Source organism: Phyllostomus hastatus, unplaced genomic scaffold (genome assembly GCF_019186645.2).
Source record: "Phyllostomus hastatus isolate PE091 unplaced genomic scaffold, TTU_PhHast_1.1 phas_contig_210, whole genome shotgun sequence".
NCBI lineage: Eukaryota > Metazoa > Chordata > Mammalia > Chiroptera > Phyllostomidae > Phyllostomus > Phyllostomus hastatus.
Window position 1 is genome coordinate 36,681,128 of NW_025333737.1, and position 19,789 is coordinate 36,700,916.

A 19,789-nucleotide genomic window follows, 5' to 3' on the forward strand; every position below is an offset into this window, starting at 1 on the left:
CAGAAGCCGCGCTGCGCCGCGCAGGAGGACTACAACTCCCAGCACGCCCCACGGCGCCCAGCCTCGCGTTCCCAGAAGGCCGCGGGAGCCCGCTCACCCATTCAAAAGCGGAGGTTGCGGACTTGTTTTTCGGCCGCTGCCAACCGCCGGATTTGAATCGCGGCGCCGCTTCCTGGCGCCGGCAGCAGGGTGGCGGTGAGATGGGCGCCCCTTCGTTGCCGGAGACCTGGAAGCCCTTCCTCAAGGACCACCGCCTCGCTACGTTCAAGAACTGGCCCTTCTTGGAGGGCTGCGCCTGCACCCCGGAACAGGTGAGACCGAGGGGCCTCGCGGGTCCCGCGCCGGAGCCCCGACCCCGGCCTCCGGCTCGTCCGTGGGCTCCCGGGGCCCGGGCCGCGCCCCGCCGGGGTTCTGAGCCGTGCTCTCCCTCGCAGATGGCGGCGGCCGGCTTCCTCCACTGCCCCACGGAGAACGAGCCCGACTTGGCCCAGTGTTTCTTGTGCTTCAAGGAGCTGGAAGGCTGGGAGCCAGACGACGACCCCATGTGAGTACCCCAGGCCAGCCTGGCTCGGCCCCTGGGCGCCCGGCTGCATCCGGGGCTTCTGTTTTGGGCTGAGCTCGGGAAAAGTATTTGAATTTCCAAGACCCTTAGTGAAGGAGTCGCGGTTTTCCGACCTCATTTTGGACCCTGAACAGCTGTCGCGAGTGGCTGAACCTCTGTGTGGTGGCGCCCGGGTGATGCTCTCAGCCTCGTCGTCGTGATTTGGCCAAACGTCCCTGGGGGCGCGCTGGAGAGGGGCTCATTCTTGTAGGCACCGGGTGCCTGTCAGGGTCGACAGAACCTGGGAGCAGGTCGTGTTGTGACCTAGGGACGAGCAGGTGCCTTTCTTGTAGCACAGTTTTTAAATACGAAGCTTTTTTTTTTTTAAGATTTTATTTATTTATTTTTATGGAGAGGGAAGGGAAGGAGGAAGAGAAGGAGAGAAACATCAATGTGTGAGTTGCCTCTTGTGCGCCCCCTACTGGGGACCTGGCCTGCAACCCAGGCATGTGCCCTGACTGGGAATTGAACCAGTGACCCTTTGGTTCACAGTCCTGTGCTCAATCCACTGAGCCACACCAGCCAGGGCTAAATCCAAAGCTTTGTTGAGCTGTTGCTCACACACCACAAAAACCACCCCTTTAACCCTGCGGAGGTCGAGCTCAAAAAAATGGCAGCGTTGGGTGCCTGCATCCATCCGAGAGACACATCCATTACTAGCATGTGCTGAAATGCGGAAAAAAAATTAAAACCACCGCAAATTTGCATTTGTTGTATTTATATAATAAATTACATGGTTTTTCGTTTTTCACTTACAATCTAGAAATTATTAAACAAAGAAATATGAAAACATAATTTAAAACTTTCTTTTCAAAGAACAGGAATATGGATACTGCTAAAAACTACAGCCAAGAATGTCTTTAACACTCATTAAGTAGCATCTTCGGTAGTCAGCTTTGCGAAACGTTGGTAACTGTCATCGCAGGCGAGGGCGCTGCGCTGAAGCGTGAACCCTTCTCACACGCTTGCAGAAATGTTTCTTAAGGATTTTATTTATTTACTTTTAGAAAGAGGGAAAGGGAGAGAGGAGGGGGAGAGAAATCTTGTGTGAAACCATCAGTTGCCTCTCGCGCGCCCCCTGCTGGGGACCTGGCCCGCACTGCAGGCATGTGCCCTGACTGGGAGTGGAACCCCCCAGTCCCTTTGGTTCCCAGGCCAGAGCTTAGTCCTCTGAGCCACGCCAGCAAAAATATTTTGATAAGCGACTCGTTTTGGATGCATAGTGCTAAACGCATCTTTTTCTTTTCCTGCTCGTTGTGGGAGCCGTGTCTATGCCGTCATTAGAATCTCCTTCCACTTGAGTTGGAAATGGATGGCGTTTCAGGCGTGAGGACTTATGCGTACTTGGAGAGGTTTTCGGACACCTCCTTTTTGTGTTCTGATGCTAACTGCGTTAGGAGATTGCTAATAACCATTCTGCACCATTCCCAAGTTGCAGCTCAGCATGTGTAGTACTTGAGCGTTTATTTCTGCAGCGTTCAGAGAACTGGGTAGGCAACAACCACCGGCCCCCTCCTGGTGTTCCTGGCCACCTCATCCGTCCCTGTCGTCGGGCCCACAGTGTCCGCTCCTGACTTGGTTTGGTTGTAATATTCTATTTTGTCAGGCTTTTGTGAATGTGAATTTACAGCGTCATCACAGTGCCGTTAATCACGTTTTCTCCCTGTCGGGGTGTAGGAGATATAAGTGTGCAGTCTGCACCACGCCCGTTTTTAGAACACACGAATTCAGGGCGTTGCTGGGGTTTGTTCTTACAGGCAGTGCCTATGCGTGAAAGTCGCTTCTTTTTCAAGTCAGATGAGGTTCATGGCAGTGAACCAGTGACCCTTTGTCCTGGGAGAGGATCTGTCCGCTTCCTGGGGTTTGCTCTAAGCAGGTAACTTTGCATCAGACCTGATACGATTGTGAATAAATCTAAATCCTCATGAAGATGCCGTAAGTCTGAGTGCAGCCCCCACCGCCCACAGCCCCTAACACCCACTGGTGGGACTGACCGCGCACGGTGAGCCAGCTGGACGCGGGGGGGCTTGCAGGTGCCTTCCGTGTGGGTGTGCCTGCCTGTTGAGCATCTTTCCCGTGGACACCGGCCCGAGATGGAGCCCATGTATTTATTTATGCGTAATAAATTAGATCCAAGCTGTTATTTATGGTAAAGAAGTTCCAAGTTGTCTTGGCATTTTTTGCATTTGGCTGAGCTAATGGAAGTTGACACAAAGTATTCTGTGGCTGTTTTCTAGTTTGCCTTCTTACTGGATTTTCCCTCCGCTTTGATTCTTTATCCTTTCCAAAAAAAAATACTCTCCATTCATGTCTAATTCCTCTTCACCTTCTTCGATAGACATATCTTGCTCGGCACCCGAATCTTCTGGACGAACTTCCGCGTCGTCTGCCCCTTCTGAGTCACTTCTGTTTTCGCGTTCGACTCTCATTCTCTTTCGTGGGGCGCGAGCAGCGTTGGCTGAAGTTCTTCCGGGTCTCTTGGCTCATCCGCTTGATACATTTTTCCAGCCATTTTCAGTGGCAAATGAAAAAAAAAAACCCACAACAATGAGTTCAAAGTTCACACACACACACACACACCCCAACAAACAAGAACCCACTGCAGCGACGCTGACCCCGGAGATCGAGGGATCTCCTACGGTTCCCTGGGGAACGTCACACACCCTTAGGAGACACGCGCTGTAACCAGACTGGTGGCTTAGACGTTATGGCTTGACGGTAGTCACGTGCAGACGCATAGCTAGTTGTGACCTTGAACCTGTGCACCCGATAGACGCAACGATGTTTCAGAAGAGAGTCTGTGTCTCTCAGATCAGCCGCGACCCTGGATGGTTGAAGTGGTCCGCTCCCCTGGTGTTGTGGATGTTGTTCTGTAAGGACCGGAATTTGTGTGTGTGTGTGTGTGTGTGTGTGTGTGTGCATGGACTGAGGGGGAGCCGGCAGCTGTCTTTCTGCCGTGCGACGCCACATTCTTTGGTTGCCTCCCCCCATCAGAGCCGATTGTTTGCACGGCTCTAATTTTTTTTCCTGTAGAGAATCCACTGAGTTGTTTCTCGCCTTGGGCAGGACGTGTGTTTGCCCTGGCGGTGAGCGGGCAGGGCTCCCGGGGAGAGTGCCCGTGGTGGTGCTCCTGGGCGCTGGCTCATTTGCAGACTGTGATTACTGCTGGCTGTCGCCGCGGACCTCGTGAGGCTGTGTGTCTGTCCCAGCGCTGTGCCGGTTCAGTTCAGCGCGGTGTGCTCCGCAGCGCTAGGTCCCCAGGCGGGAAACGAGGGTGCGGGCCAGAGGGCTGTGCTCACCCCAACCAGCAGGCGGTGTGACAGTGCCCGTGGAAGGAGACTGCTCCTGGCTGTCCCTTGGGGGTGGGGCTCCGAGGGGCCTGACTGTGGGGCCCTGGACTGCAGTGTGGACCCCGCTGCCCACTCACGGCTGCGGGGCTCCAGGCTGTGAGCGCCGGCCGGAGGACTGGGGGCGGGGCAGGGTGCTCAGACCAGCTGTGGGGGGAGGTGGCCTGGCACCCAGCGCTGGTTCGGTCCTCTTCGGGCCTCCCTGCGCCCCTGCAGCCGGGCAGGGTGTCCGGGAGGCTGGGCAGGGGGCGGGCGGGGGGCTGTCGCCCTTCTCCCTTCCCCGACTCCCGGGTCCACGTGCTCCTGTGTTGGTTTTCCAGGGCGGAACACAGAAAGCACTCGCCCGGCTGCGCCTTCCTGTCTCTCAAGAAGGCGTGTGAAGAATTAACCCTCGGGGAGTTTTTGAAGCTGGACAAAGAGCGAGCCAAGAACAAAATTGTACGTATAACCTGCAGCAGGAGTCCAGAGCCAGCCCCTCGCGAGGTCTTTAACCCTGACCTTCCCAGCCCCTCACTCGCCTGCGGGTCTGACGATGCTCAGCTGCGTGCGTGGGGGCGCACAGGGCGTGGGCGCGCCCTCAGGAGAGGTGTCCCCCGCGGGAGTGCCCTCTGCCGGCCGGCAGTCCTGGCGGGAGGTGGGCGTGGTGTGTCAGAGGCGGGAACAGAGGGATGGGGCGGGCGCCTAGCAGAGCTCGCGCTGGGGAAAAGGTGCTGGTCCCACTGGAACTTGAGGGGACTTCTTCGGGGGGGTGGGGCAGCCAGGGTGACTGGGAGATGCGGAGAGTGAAGCTCTCAGCCGGGGTACAGAGGGGGAGGGTTGCCGGGGAGACCCCGGGGAGATCAAGGGTTGCCGGGAGACCGTGATGGCGGAGGGCCGCTCAGGTTCTGATGGGCGGTCTGTAAGAAGTGACTCGTGGGTACGAGGGTGAAACGCAGCTGGGCGCCCTCTGCCTTCCTGCGCCCAGCCTGGCCGCCCCACAGAGGGTCATGGAGGCGTGCTGATACCCTCGTAGCGCAGGTCTGGCGCGGTGTCCCGCCGCCTGGTCGTCTGTCCCTCCCAGGCCCAGCTTGGGGAGCACTGTCTGCTGGCTGGAGGGCCCTGGCGGGGGCCCGGGGAGGCCCCCACTCTGTGTCCGCCGCCCTGGATCGCCTCTGCGGCAGAGTGCGTGGGCCCCGATCTCTGTGAGACCGTGTTCTCCTTGGGGTTCGGTTCTCACAGCTGCTTACAAAGGTGAAGACCCGAGGGCTGTGCAGAAACAGGCCCGGCTGTAGGTGGGGGGCGCCCCTGTGGGGTTGGGGAGCAGCTGGGAGAAAGCGGGGCGAGTGGGCGGAGGGTGCCGGGGGCGTGGCCGGCGAGGCTGAAGCGGCTGCGGGTCGCTGAGCAGGACGAGGGAGTCACGGTAGCCGCGACCAACAGGGAGACGCTTCGCTGGCAGTCCCGAGCAGCGCCCGGGTGCCCAGGGACCCTGTGGTCTGGCGGAGGCGGTGGGCAGCCTGCCCGGGAGGAAGCCCCCGGGGCGCGGTCTGCACCTGCCGCGTGGCCAGCGGTCATTCGGCAACTGGTTTCTGTCCCCCGGAGCCAGACCAGAGGGCACTTAAAGCAGCGCGTGAGGTTTTACTTGTTCGTTTAGTTACAAACAACATGGGCTTCTGTAGGGTACATTTCCTTCCAGATCATTAAAAAATTTGCCTATTTTAGATAAGAGTAGAAAGGTTAAGCCATCCGTACCTAATTGGTTTATGAAACTTATGCAACAGGAAGGGTTTTCAAGTCCGTGGCCCTCAGCACACTGTTGGGAGGTCCTTGTGCCTGGCCGGCGGCAGCGCAGCCCCGGGCCCCCGCGGCCACGGTCGCTGAAGCGGAGCTCCAGCCGCACCACCGCACTCCCCGCAGCAGCGGCTGCACCGGCCAGTGCTCCTCCCGCGGAGAGTTCTGCCGGACGCGGCCGCCCTAGGGCGCCTGCCGGTTGTGAGGCTCGGTGCGAACACCTCGTCGCTGATACAAAGCAGGTCCCTGGTGTCCCCCTGTGGATGGATGGTGAGGCCTGGGTCAGAGCCGGGGCCGGGACGGGCGTGACCGGGGGCCTGTCCGCATGACACGAGCGCGGCCCCGGCCTCGGGGCCGTCTGGGCACCTGGCTCCTTGAGGTGGGCTGGCCTGCGAGGCCGGTCTCTTCTGCAGGGCGGGCGGGGGCAGGAACTGCAGCTGGGAGCCGGGTGTTAAGCCCGCACTGTGTGGGCACCGCACCGGGCGCTCCTCGCGATCCTGCGCGCCTCCGAGGCCCCCGGACCCACCCCCGAGGGCTCCTGCGGGCGGGTGCGGCAGGGCCACCACCGGGGCGGCCGGCGGCCGACTCCCGCGGCTGCACCGCTGCCCCTGTCGTCGGGGGAGAAGTGAAGTGAGTGAGAACCACCGCGAACACAAGTCCGTCCCAGAGGAAACTCCAAACTCATTGGGAGCGAGTGGGGAGCCCCTCTGTGGGCGCCCTGCCTGATGACCCATGCGGTCAGCGGCTGCTGTAGGATCGCTCAGCGGGTCTTATTGTGGTTCCCAACACCAGGCTTCTTGGGGGGTTTTACCCCACCCCACCCCCATTGGAAATGTGTGAAAGTAGGCTGCCCCCTCCGGGGGGGGGGGTGCCTCCCGGGCTCCGCCGGCAGGGGTCCGGCCGGGGTCCGCGGCCAGGCCCCCCTCCCCCACCCGTCAGGGGCTGCTGCCTCGCGGTTCCGTCAGCGTGTATCTTTACAACGGAATTTTCTTGTTTGATCTTACAGTAAGTAAGCCTCACACACGGGTAATATTTAACATACAAAAAAGGTACATGCTGAAAGTAACCTTTACAGCGTTAGCCGTTATCGTTTTTCTTGTTGGAAAACATTTACCCTGAGAAAGTTGTTGGTGGTTAAAGTGACCGGCGTCCAGGAGGATGCGTGGGAGGCGGGAGGGCAGCCCCCGCTGGCTGGGGCCTGCCCTTGGTGCCGCCCTCCCGGCCCCATGCTCCCGAGGGCGCGCGCACGCGCACGCACGCACGCACGCAGTGGAGCGGCGGAGCAGTGGTCGCGAGCTGGGTTTAGGGGAGGCTGGCGGCGAAGGTGTCTGTGTCTTCGGAGAAAGCTGGTGCCGGCGGGCAGCCCTCCCCTGGGCAGGGCGGGGGCTCGGACCCTTCCCGGGGGGCTCGGGGCCTGGCGGGGCGATGCGGAGGGCAGGGCTCTGCCAGGCTCGCTGGGCGACCAGCCGGGCGCGTCCTGGGCCCCAGTCTCCCTGGCCTTAGCAACGGCCTGTGATGGGGAAGCCGTTGTTTCCATTTCCTGAGTCTCCTCTTCATTTCCAGGCAAAGGAGGCCACCAGCAAGCAGAAGGAGTTTGAGGAAACGGCAAAGCAAGTCCGCCGGGCCATCGAGCAGCTGGGAGCCAGGAAGTGAGGCCGCCCCCTCTCCTCCGCGGGCGGGCCGCGGCCTTGGCGGGCACGGCCGGCTGCGCCCTGCCGCCACAGTGCCCCAGGCAGGGAGAACCTCACGACTTCGAAATGAGAGTATTTAAACTGTGTTTCTTTTCTCTTGGGAGTGGGGCCACGGGCTCCTTCTGTCTTCGCCTCTGATGTCACCGAGTCTGGTGACCGGCCCCTTTTCCGCCGGTGTTTCTGCGCTGTCGGCCCCGGGTGCGGCCTGGGCGGAAGGGCAGCAGAGCCCTGCCCAGCAGAGTGGCGGGCCTTCCGCCGCCCGGCCGCGGAGCCCGAGACCCGATGTGGATGCAATCATAGGTCCGCTGTGGCTGGACGAACCGAGAATTAAGGGTGCCATTTAAAGTGTCGTTTGCATAACTGAGTTCACCGTGTGCGTTTCTTGTGTCCCCCGTGCTCCATGGGGCGTCCCTCGGACAGGCCCGCGGCACCTGGGCTGACGGCCGCCGGGGGGGAAGGGCTCTCCTCGCCTGTCTCGTCCCTTCGTGGTCTGCAAGGCCGAGGGGGGGACAGCTGGTGGCCCGGGCTGCCTCTGGACTGTGGGGGGGGGGCGCCCATGACTGAGGCCCGAGTGGCCGGGAGGGACGGAGGGGGCTGGAGTCCTGGGTAAAGCTGGCCTCTGGCCGTGAGGTCCGGTGGAGACCCTCACCGCCACTGGGCACGTGGCAGGGTCACAGCGTTGCCAGGGCCCTGCCAGCACAGGCTGCAACCCCTCTCTGGCTGGGGGGTGGGGGTGGCTTCTTTCTTCCCGGGAGTCCTGCCCTGGGCGGGCTGTCACCCGTAGGCCAGCGGGCAGGCGGGCAGACCGCCGTGGGAGGAGACCCACAGGAGGGCCTCCTGGTCTTGTCTTCCCAGGGTTCTGCAGGCAGGCATCTCCCGCCCAGCGCCGGGGGCGGGCGGCTGGTACTTCCCCTGTCTTTCTAATCTGAATCTTCCTAAAGTAGGACATGGAATAAATGAACTTAAAAATTGTATTGAAAAAACCTTTTGGAAAAACTTTTAAAATAATGTTTTCTTGTGTCTGCACCCTTACAAGACCATAAACTCAGTGATGCTTGAGTCTCAGCCCTGGCGTGCGCTGGGCAGAGGGTCTGAGCAGCCAGGGTGGGAGAGGTGGTCGGATCCAGGGTGACCCCAACACCCCCCCCAAACCCCGACCCCCCACTGGCTCTCAGCTGCAGTCTTGTCAGCCAGCCCACGGGGGCCGCAAAGCCTCAGCTGGCTTTTCTCACTGTAGGTGCGCGGTTTCTGGGTGGTGGGGGCGGGAACCGGGACAAGGTCCTCGGCCGCCCCGGGGGTCCGCAGTGCCGAACTCCCAGGTGGTTCCAGTTCCTTCCCGGACCAGCACCGGCCAGCATGGCAAGTGAGCGCACGGCCACTCGAAGCGACTGGGGAGGCGGACGTGAACTTGAGGTGGACCTGGACGGAGAGCAGCGTGGCGGGAAGCACCGTCCGGCTGAAAGGGTCTCCTGTGAAGCTGCTACTCGGCGCGCCAGCCCAGGGCCCTGCAGGGCGCGCACTGGCCACTCCCTCCCCAGAGCAACGCAGTGGCCGCGTCCTTTCTAAACGACCCGGCCCGGAGCTGGGGGGACTGGGGGGCTGCTGCGGGCCGTCCCTCCGCACCACTGGTCCCGTCCGCATCGCTGCGACACCCCCCACATCCAGCCCCACCCCAGTGTCCTGGTGTCCTCCTCTGGGCCCGCTCACACAGGGCTGCGGCCTGACGGGAAGGGGATGGGTCGGGGCCAGCGCCTCCGTGGGGTTAAGCTGCGGGGTGGACTGCCCCCGTCCTATACCGGGAACCTCTGGAGGTCATCTTGGTTGTTTGAACAATAAAAACCATTTCATTCTAAACCTGGCTGAGGACCCTACTGGGTTTTCGAAGTGTTGCTGTCTTTTCAGGGTCAGTCCTTAGCCTGGCCCTGCGGGGGAGGGTGCGTCCCAGCCGCTATAGAGCTGGCGGGGGCAGGGGGGTGTGTGGGGGGGGGACGGCTGCTGGGACTGGAACCCAGGTCTGCGCCAGGTCCTCCAGACCCCAGCACCCAGCTGGCGACAGCAGAGGGAGGGGTGGAATCCATTTCTCTGGGCGCCCCAGGGGCATGGCGAGCTGGGCAGGCGAGTGGCGCACGGGCAGGACGGGGCTCTGCACCCGGAAGAGCCCCCGAGGTGCTCGGCGGTGTCCTGCTGCCTGCGGCGGCCCAGGCCCTCCGCCTGAGCTGGCAGCCTGGTGCCCACCACTCTGGCCATGTGAGTCCCAGGTGGGAAGGTGGCGGGGTCAGAGAGGGGCTCGGTTTCCCTTTGCATCCTGGGACTGGGCACCCCAGTTCTGCAGGCCTGGCAGGAGTCCTGGCTTGGGGGGGGGGGCCTGGGGGCAGGCAGGGAGCTGGGGCAAGCGTCCAGGCCACTCTTGCTGGGCAACGCCGGACGCCCGGGGGCTCCCCTGCCCTGTTGGGCCTCCAGGGCCGCCTGCAGAGACGAGAAAGGGAGTCCCAAAGGGGAAGCAGGTGCCGAGGGGTTGCGGTAGAGCAGGGCGGGGTGCTCAGTGGTCCCCCGGACTCGGGATATGGCTTGCATTCGCCCCGCTGCCATCAGTCCTAATGTGCCACAGCCATCCCCATTCCCGGGGACCTGGGTCAGGGGGAGAAGCCACCCCTGTCTCGGGGAGGGGGAGGGGGAGACAGGTAGGTACCCGCCGTGCTGGGCACGGTGCTGAGCACCATCTGCTACCTGCCCGTCCCACCGGCCAGTGGCCTTAGCAGTACTCACCGCTCACCCGTTTTACAGAAGGGAAGACCAGGGCCCGCGTCACCCCGGAGGGAAGGGCCAGGTGTCCTCGCTGGCTGGCGGGGCTCCCGGGCCTCTGTTCTGTCCCTGTGCCTCCAGTGGTGGGTGTTGTGGGGGGAGACAGTGGGCCCGACAGCCCCCCCGGATCTGCAGTGCAGGTGAGCCGAGCGAGCAAGCGAGCTGGACACACCCCGGCTTGTCCCTTGTTTTCAAGCCTCTGTCCTCGTCCTGGAGTGAGTGGCCACTGCTCCTCCCAGCCTCCAGGACCAGACCGTCCCATCTGCAGCTCCCTGGGGAAGGGCCGCAGTCGCCAGGGGCCCATGGGTGCCCTGCACGCGCAGGTGTGGAAGTCCTAGTGGGGCGGGGGGCGGGGCTGCCTGGGCGGGGCCTGGGACCCGGGGTGTGGCTGCAGGCTTGTTGAATGGAGGCTGCACCCCCGACAGGGTTCAGGGGACTCCGCTGAGACCCCAGCCTGCAGGCTGCAGAAGAGGCGCCCTTGGAGGGCCAGACAGGTAGGAGGCCAGACCACCAGCCCGCACTTGGTTTGCAGGGGCTGAAGCAGCTCACTTTCCTGCAGGCGGAGAAGTCGGGGTGACCGAGAAGGGTCCCCGGGCTGTGTGGCACCTGAAGCCCAGAACAGCCCCATCCTCAGGGCCTGCCGGAGTCTGGGCGTGTGCGGGGGTCGGGGAGGGGGCCTCTCTTGCCCCGTTCTCCCTCCCCGTCCCCCCTACTGCTGTAAAGATCATGGGGGGCTCCTGGGGGCACAGGCGCTGGCACCACCGTCGTGGGGTCCCCCTGAGAGGTGAAGAGCGGGGGCGCTGAGTGGGCCCCCCCCTCCTCCTGCCGTGTTAACAGTTCTCACTCCCCGCAGCAGCACGGAGCCCAGCGTTCTGTGGGCGGCGCCAGCCTGGTGCCTCTCAGACGTTCCCAGGACAGAGACCATGTGCCTCCGACTCGTGAACAGAGCCAGGGCCAGACCCGGGCTACCAGCCGCGTGCGAGTAGTATCCCTCCGCCCGGAGACCCCGAGCGTGTGTCTGGGTGTCGGCGCACCTGGAGACGTCGTCTTCTGCGGGCACAGCTCCTCGCTCCTCTGACCCCCGAGGACCACCCACTTCCAGTGCCAGAGGGGACCGAGTCCCAGGGGTGGGTGCCCTGGTGCCTGGTGGTGGGGGCACAGTGGTGGGGCTGGGCCTGCCTGGCACCGGTGGCCCCAGGAGGACCTGTCCCCCCGTCCGCAGCTGCTGTGGGCGTTTTCCAGCCTGGCCAGGTCCGGGGTGCCAGGGGCAGGTCTGGGAGGGGTGGGGTGCACGCCTGCAATGTTGAGGTGTGTGTGTGCATGGGGGGCTGGGGGGCCGGGTGCAGGGGTCCAGGGCGTTTCTTCCCTCTGTCCTGTCTGCTCCTCCCTAGCTCCAGGCCACGGGGCCTTCCCCTGTGCTTTGGACGTGGGCACCAGTGTCCCAGGGATGGAGGGGGACGGTCGGAACCGCCCCGTTCTTTTGCGAGTTTGTCCGTCCCTGAGTGCCCAATGCTCCGGGTGGCCACTAGGGGGCAGAAGCTCTCCCCGTGTCCGAGCCGATGGCCTGAGCTAGTGCTGCCCCCAAGTGGTCAATCTGGGAATGGCTCTCGTCTACCTGGAGAGGCCATCCCAGGTCCCAGCCCAGTACCTGGGAAGCACCCTGCGCTGGTCCCAGGGGAGGGGTGCCGGGTCCTCACCTGAGCCACCCAGCCCTGCTTATACACGTGGAGGTGACACTCCTGCCTGAGGAAGAGCTGGGAACCCCAGTGCCTGAAGTGACACATCATTTAGAAAGACAGGTGGGGCCAGTGTTGGCACAGGGTCCCATGGGCGCCACGGGCCCCATGCAGCTCCTCCAGGCTGAGCTCCAGAGCCACAGCTGACTCCCAAGTGCCGATTAGGGAATAGCAACCCCCCGAGACACCTGACCCCCATGTGCCGGCGAACAGTCCCACTAAATAACTTAACTGCACGAGTCCAGGATGACCGAACCCCTGTGACCGCTGGGCTGGCGAACTTGCACCCTCTGCTCTGAGGGCCCCTGCAGGGCACCACCTGCCCCCTGGGGGAACCGGTAGCTGGGCACAGCCATCAGCAGAAAACAAAGGGCACAGGGACACTGGGGAACCGGAGAGTCTAATAAAGGGACAACCTACCAAGGTGTGGCAGAGTGGAGGGAAGTCAGCAGGGACGGTGCAGGACCCCCAGGCCGGAGGGGCGAGGAGGGGTGACAGGGACCTGGGGACAGGGACAGGCAGAGAGAGCCCCGGCCTGGCTCGGGGACACCCTTCCAGGAGGGAGCTGGGCAGGGGCAGAGACACGCCAACCCCACTCTCCTCCCTCCCTCGTCTCCTGTCGAGGCCCCACCAGGTGACACCAGTGGGCATCCGGAAGGCTGGGACCTCCCCGGTGTGGTCGCAGCCCCCAGCACAGAGGGGAGAAGTAGGGGGGGAGGACCTGGAGGGCAAAGGGACGTCGCCCTCGCTCACCGGAGATGAGGCTGGCCACGGTGCTGGTGGGCGCAGACCAGGTCCAGCCTGCCCCCTACTTCCCCGCAGTGTTCCCCTGCCACTCCGGCTGGCTGCCTTTTCCTGCAGCCCTGAGGGAAGGAGCAGGGTGGGAGGGGGCTCCATCGACACTGGCCCCGGCCCCGAGTGAGGCTCCCTAACGGCTCCCTGGTGAGGACCCTGTGCCGAGTGGCTGAGCAGGACTGGGAGCCCAGGCGGCCCGCTGCACGGCCTGCGGTCTCACTGACCAGGTGTCCGGTCCGGAGGCCCCTCATCTACCTCCTGCACCCCACCTCCTCCTGGGCCGTGGTCCCCCCACGTTTAAACTGTGGTTTGAACCCCCCTTACCCACTCAGCTCTCACACCTGTCTTACTTCCTTTCCCATCAGCCCCTTGCAGGTGGGGCCCTGCGGTTGCACTGCCGACTTCCTCTCCCAGAACAGAAGGACCGGAGCCTGCTCGAGGGGAGACTCCGAGGGGCTGGGGGATGGGGGGTTGGGGTTCCTGCTTCAGAGCGCACCGTGGCGCTCCTTTCCTGTGGCATCAGGCACGAAGCCTTCAGCATGGCATTCACAGCGGGTGGGATCTGGCCTCTGCTTCCCCCTCCCCCCAGGGAGAGAGCGCCCCCTGCACCCCAGCCCGTTCCCTGTCCTGTCCCGAACCCCTTTCTCACCACTCTGCTCTTGCCTCCGCCGTGCCCCGCCCCGTCAGCCAACCTGTCCTCCCCCGCCGTCCCGAGCCTCCCCTCACCCCCGTTCCCGAAGCGCGCTCTGCGGGTGCCCGGCAAGCGCCGCCCCTCCCCCCGTCCGGCTGCGGGCAGTGACTGTTCATGCACCGGGCTGCCTGCCGAGCAGCGGGCTCAGCGTCTTTGAAGTTCCAGGCAGCGGTGGTGGCTGGATGCCTGCTCAGTCTCAGCCACCACCTGGCCCCGCCCGCAGGCCCTTGGGGTTGCAGCGGGGACTCGGACTCGTCCCTGGCACAGCCATGGCTCGTTACCGCAGCAACTGGCAACCCGGGGCGGGAGTGCGGGTCACCGTGCCTTGCAAACACGCCCTAGGCTGTTGGGACCCCCTGCTCTGGAGGTGCAGTCTGTGGAGGGCCCCCTTTTCCGGATCAGTTTTTTGTTTGTCTTAGTGTGGGAAGGCGGTGAGTGCAGGACACTAGCTATAGGCTTTAGAGAGAAAAGACGTGGGTTCAAATTCTGCTTTGCCATTTACTGAGTACGGGACCTTGAGCGCCTTGCTCAGCACCTCAGAGCCCCCTCTTGGAAATGGGCTAACACCCACCTTACCGGGCCATCGGCAACACTTCAGTGCGCACACAAATCACCTGGAGACGGTGTTAACGTGAAGACTCTGGCTCAGCAGGTCCCGTGTGGGGCCCCAGATGCTGTGCATTTCTGCCGGCCCTTCGGGTGACGGGCGACACTGAGCAGCAGGGACGCAGAGCGCGACGCCTCGCCCGCGTCCGAGCCGCCACACCGTGCGCTCCAGGCCACCCCTCCCGCCAGCACCACGGACAGCGCCCGGGGTCACCCAGACGACCCCGGGCCCCGGCCCGATGCCGGGCGCACCGCGGACGGCGGGGTTTTCGCCGCAGTCGTCGTCCCCCAAGACCGCCTCGACCTTGGCGAGCCTCGCGGCCCGCCCGGGCTGCGTCACCGGGTTGCTACGCAGGTCCACCACCTGCGTCGGGACCCCCGCGGAACTCCTAGATCCCGGCGTCCCGCTTGCCCTTGCCGCCGGGCCGCGCGGCCCGGGCCAGTCCGCAGAGCTAGGCGGCGGCAGCGTCCGAGCCCCCTCCCCGCCCCTCCCAAGCGAGGACAGCCGGGAACTCCAGGGTCCCCACAGCAGGACTTCCCAAACTTCGGACGCAGCTGGCCTGGGGCTAAGGAGAGCACCACGGCATGCTGGGAGTCGTAGTTCGGGCTCCCTCGGGGCGGGCAAGGCGCACGCCGGGGCGGGAGGCCGCGCGGCCTGCTGGGGGTTGTAGTTCGGGCTGCCTCGCGGCGGGGCTGGACGCGATCCCGGGAGGTGCGGGAGCGGGGGCGGTTCTGGGGGGCCAGGGAGAAGCCGAGGCGGGGCCAGCTTTCAGAACGCAGGCGCTCCCGCGGCTCGTGTCGCGAGCCAAGACCTGGCCTGGGCACTTAATACGAACGTCGGTGCATTTGAGCCTCCCCTCAGCTCTAGGTGAGGAGTACCCTGATCACCCAGGTTTTACAGATGGGGACCCTGGGACGCACGGATGCTGATGGCCGTGCCTAAGGTCACTTGATGAGGAAGTGGCCGGTGCTGCCGTCTCCAGAGTCCAGCTCTGAACCACTGTATGACGTTTATGTTTTTCAATACATAATACACAATACATAATAAACTACACAGTAGATTTGCAGAGCACCTACTGTGTGCTCAGCTTTGTCCAGGTGCCAGGCAGAGGGACACGGCGAGGGTGCAGCTGCCTTCACAGGCACGATGGGAGGCAGACTCAGAGGGCTGCACGGAGAGCCCCCTCCTCCCCACACCCCTGCCCTGGAGGGGCACTGACCGACCCGTGCAGGAAGGACGGGGGTGCGGGCACACACACCCCCCGTGCAAGGCAGTCGGCCCCAGAAGCTGGAGACCCGGCCAGGGCCCCCCTGAGCCAAGAGGCCGCGAGTCCTTCCTCACCGACCTTGGACCGAGCTCTGGGGGTGCCTGCTCCGGTCTCTCTGGGGACGCAGCAGGGCCAGGGCAGCCTGCCCTCTGAGCTCCGGCGCCGGGGTGGGGCCAGGCCGTTGCAGGACGGAGCTTCACCCAGAGGGAGTGTGTGGGCCCTGGGAGAAGCTGCACTGGGCCTGGCCCAGCCGGAGTGTGGAAGGCAGAGCAGGGCAATAGTCATGAAAAGGCGCAGGGAATGGTGCCCGCAGACAGGGGACACAGCATGGGTGAAGGCTCGGGGTAGGAGGCCGCTGCAGTGTCCCAGGCCCCCGAGGAGGCCAGCCTGGCTGCAGGAGTGCGCAGGGGTGGAGGTGGAGCCCAGGTGGAGCTCCACAGGTGGAGGTGGAGCCCAGCAGCTCTGTCCGGGGTGTGGCAGCCTCCCCAGGGCTCGCCCCTCCTGCCCCGTGCCCGGTAGGGTCACCCTGAAGGGGCGGAAATGCAAGTCCCCGTAGGGTCTGTGGCCCCAGGAGCCCTCTCTAGAGGAAGGGCTCCCTGTGCCCCCCTCCCCCACTCCGGGGCCCCTCTGGCCCTGACCCGAAACCTCCACGGAACTCCAGGCCCTTTGGAAACCAGCCCCTTATCTCTGCCGGCTCCAGCCCTCCTGCTGGGAAGTGGGGGTGGGGAGCCAGGGCCTCGTGGGAAGGAAGGGCGGGGTTGGGTCACCATACTGGCTCCCTCGGGACCGAGGAGAAGAGGAACCCGCATCTGGGTGCTCAGGCACCCCCTCCTGCTTGCAGGCGCTTCCCGGTTTGCGCAGCCTCCCTGTTAGTCCTCGCAGCAACCTGGGGGAGCGGTCTGGGCAGGCGGTTTAGGGCGATCTGAGGATGCCCCCAAGGCAACACCGCTGGTCGCCAGACCAGACCTTTCTCCTCCCACAGCCAGGCTGTCTCCCTGAGAGCCGGCCCTTCCCGGGGGGAGCTGGGGCCCCGCAGAGATCCCTTCTGCCCGGCAGCTGCTTGCCACCCCCTACCTAGTCCCGGGGTAACCGGCCGGGCCCTGCCTTGTCCCACTGGGGCCTTGCCCCCGAGGGACAAGGCCTGTGGGCTGCGGGCTGAGCACACAGAACACTCCAGAGGCTGAGAGGGCCCCGGCTCCTGCCCATCACCCGCAGGCAGTGAGGAGAGGCGTCGTGACCCCAGAAGCAGGGTCACCTCCTGCCCCTGCCACGCTGGATTCGGGGTGCTTCCTGGAAAAGGGGTGTCTCAGCCGAGACCTGTGGACTGAGAAGGTGGGAACCAGGGCCACCTGCCTACGGTTGGGGAGTTTCCCGGCAGGAGAAACGGCAGGTGCGAAGGTCAGGGGTGAGACAGTGCGCCCTCCTTGTGGGGGGAGCAGGGGGCGCGGGAGGAGCGGGGCCCTCCTGGGGCCATGAGGCGCCTTCCCAGGCCTTGTCGTGAGGGGAGACCCTCTGACCCAGCCTCGGTCTCAGCGGTTGTCCAGGCTCGCGCGTGTATATGTATATTGTACACATGTGTGCACGTATGGTGGTGCATTTATGTGCACACGTGCATATAGCTTGTTTGCCTGTGTGCATATGTGCACATGTGTGCATCCGTGTGCAAGCACTGCTGTGTGCATGTGCCTGTGGGGGCAGGCATGTGGGCCGTGTGCCCCTGTACAGGTACACACGTATGCATGTGTGACACGTGTCTGTGTGTTTGGGGGTGAGTGTGTCCCTGGCCGTGTGAGGTCTGAGTCATCCTGTCGGGAAGCCGGGGACAGCCCACAGCTCCCAGGCGGGGATGAGAAGCCGGAAGTCCCTCGTGCAGCCCATGGAACTGGCCGCTCCCCACGGCCCAGGTCACCGAGCTGACCCCTCCCCTCCTCCTGTCCTCCAAAGGAGGGTCCAGTTGGATCGCCAGCCCCCACCCCTGGAGGTCACGTGATCACCTCCTGCCTCCACACAGACCTGCCCCACCTCACCCATCAGCTGTCCCCCTTCTCCCCCACAGCCACAGCCCCGGGCCAGGCCGCCTTGGGCTTCTGCCCTCCCCAGGGGTGCAGCCCCACCCAACCCCCTCCCCCTGCTCCCGGCCCCCTCCCCCACACCGCGCCGCTGCCAGGCTGAGACGTGTCTGTTCCCCCAGAAGCACTGGCCTCCGTCTCACCCCCGACCTTCGCACCTGCCGTTTCTCCTGCCGGGAAACTCCCCAGCCGTGGGCAGGTGGCCCTGGTTCCCACCTTCTCAGTCCACAGGTCTCGGCTGAGACACCCCTTTTCCAGGAAGCGCCCAGAATCCAGCGTGGCAGGGGCAGGAGGCGACCCTGCTTCTGGGGTCACGACACCTCTCCTCACTGCCCACCGGTGATGGGCAGGGGCCGGGGCCCCCTCAGCCTCTGGAGTGTCCTGTGTGCTCAGCCCACAGGTTTCGGGAATTCCAGCTGAGTGACCGATGAGACCGGGGCTCATGGCGCGGCTTCCCGAGACCCCGGGAGCCCGGGGCAGCGTGGGCGCTGCTGTCTGAGGCGGGGGTGGCCGGGAACGGGCAAGGAGTGCACACTGGTCCCACCCCAGCTCCTCCATGGGGGGGAGGGCCTGGGGTCCCCAGGATAACCCTCCCCCTGGCCTTTCTGAGGTCTCTGCGTCTCCCCAGAGCCTCTGGAGGAAGCGAGGCGGGCTCCCCGGGGGAGCAACACGTGAACCCTGGGGCGGCTGCCTCTCACGGCGCCCCGAGGCCCCCTGGCACCCCTCCAGGTGCAGGCGCTGGGGTGTGGGCTCCCACACGCACGAGCGCAGTGCGGCGTGCGTGTTCCTGGAAGGCCGGGCCTCTGGCAGGAAGTGATGGCAGGAGGCTGCTGCTGGGAACCGCGCCGGCCCGGCTGCGATAAAGCGGGGCAGCAGATTGGAGCTGCAGATAGCGGCCTGGGTCCCGGTAAACAGGCTGGGGGGACGTCCCCCCCCAGCCCGTCCTCTTGGCCCCGCGCCCGCAGGATCTATAGGACGCTGGCCTGGGTCCAGCCCGACAGCCCGCGTGTGACGTGAGAGCTGTTTGCACCATCATGTCCCCGGACTCCGGCGGGGGAAGGGAGGCAAAGGAGAGAATGCTGGGGCCGGGGCCCAGGCCGAGGGGGCCGGGGGCATGCACTTGATCCCTGTGGGGGCTGCCCCGTGTCAAGGCCACATGTGCTGTGGGGAGGGAGCACGGGTAGGAAGAAGGTTTCCCCAAGACCTGTGTCCCCCTCCGCGGTGGCAGAAACAAGACAGCACATTGCAGGGGGCACCTTCAGAGCCATTGAGGGAAATCCAGATAGGATGGGGGGTCGGGAGAGAAGGGGTGAGAGGGGCTGCACCCCGCTGCTCAGCAGGCAGGCGGGCTCTACGGACAGCCCACGCTGGCCTGGGGCCAGGCAGCTGAGGGACCCGCACTGTCCCGGCCCAGGGAGAGCCGCGGAGCTCCCTTCCCGGACGGGGCGGGGCAGGGCACGGCCGGGGCCGGGCGGGCGCACGCACGGAGTCCCGCACGAGGGTCTTCCCGTCCACTTGGGTTTGGGTTGTGCTTTTTTCTTTTTTTTTTTTTTAAGTTATGAGCTGCCACCCAACATGCACAGACGCATATTGCATTTTACAAATAAATATAAGACGAACTTCCCTGGGGTTGGCGCCCCGGTCACGACACAGACCGTGGCCAGGATTCCAGAAGGTTCTCGGGCGTTCACTTCTGCCGCCCGGCTTGTGTGATCGGTTCCCGCTTTTCTTTATGGTTTCGCCACCGTGGTGGGTCCCTTAGTGATGGCCGAGTGCTTCGGGATTCTGAACTTGACACAAGGTGACTGGGCGCGTCCCCTTGTGTGTCCGGCTCCTTCGGTGGGGGGGGGGGCCGTTAAGCCCATGAGATTCACACGTGTTGACCTCGTGTGGCCGTGTGCTTCTCCCCAGGGTGCCTGGGCCGCAGCTGACGACCCGCTCCGCCCGTTGGGGACCTGCGCTGGCTGTCGGGTGGGCTCACTCCTGGGAGCACCTGTCTGTGTGGCGGGCGGCCGCCTGGGGCGGAGCCGCTGGGGCCCGATAGGCATCTCCAGCGTGACTTACTCGAGGTCTTCCCGTCACCTGTCACCGTCCCCGTCACTGAGCCTTATCAGACTTCGCAACCCGAGCCCTCTGGGCGGATGACAGGCGCTTATCTTTTGCTTTTCATCTGCTCTTTTCCGACAGCGCGCCGAGAAGCCCCTCGCCGCGAGGACGGCTCCCGTGCCAGATGCGCGACGGATGGCAGATTCTCCCTTTTCTGTAGTTACTCGTATTCCCGCCCACCCCCACCCCCGCCCCCACCCCAGGCCTGTGCCTCAGGAGCTCCTTCCGCTCCTCAAGGTCACGGTGGTCTTCTGGAGCTGGGGAGTGCTGCCCTTCCCAGGAAGTTTGCACCGGTGGACTGGCTACCTCC

General features: G+C 64.2%; 1 protein-coding gene across 1 annotated transcript; it reads left to right on the forward strand.

Annotated features, from left to right (window-relative positions):
* Positions 1-95: 95 nt before the first annotated feature.
* On the forward strand, positions 96-7,504 carry BIRC5 (baculoviral IAP repeat containing 5). The gene is made up of 4 exons (XM_045835952.1): positions 96-311; positions 435-544; positions 4,269-4,386; positions 7,279-7,504. The coding sequence occupies exons 1-4, from the start codon at positions 201-203 to the stop codon at positions 7,366-7,368; spliced, it is 429 nt and encodes a 142-aa protein (XP_045691908.1). The 5' UTR covers positions 96-200; the 3' UTR covers positions 7,369-7,504.
* Positions 7,505-19,789: the final 12,285 nt, after the last annotated feature.

What these genes read in the sequence shown, in the direction of transcription:
- BIRC5 (XM_045835952.1), top strand. Translation starts at nt 201, where the DNA reads ATGGGCGCCCCTTCGTTGCCGGAGACCTGGAAGCCCTTCCTCAAGGAC. An exon ending in GCGCCTGCACCCCGGAACAG is followed by an intron (nt 312 to 434) that starts GTGAGACCGAGG and finishes TCTCCCTCGCAG; the next exon opens with ATGGCGGCGGCCGGCTTCCT. An exon ending in AGCGAGCCAAGAACAAAATT is followed by an intron (nt 4,387 to 7,278) that starts GTACGTATAACC and finishes CTTCATTTCCAG; the next exon opens with GCAAAGGAGGCCACCAGCAA.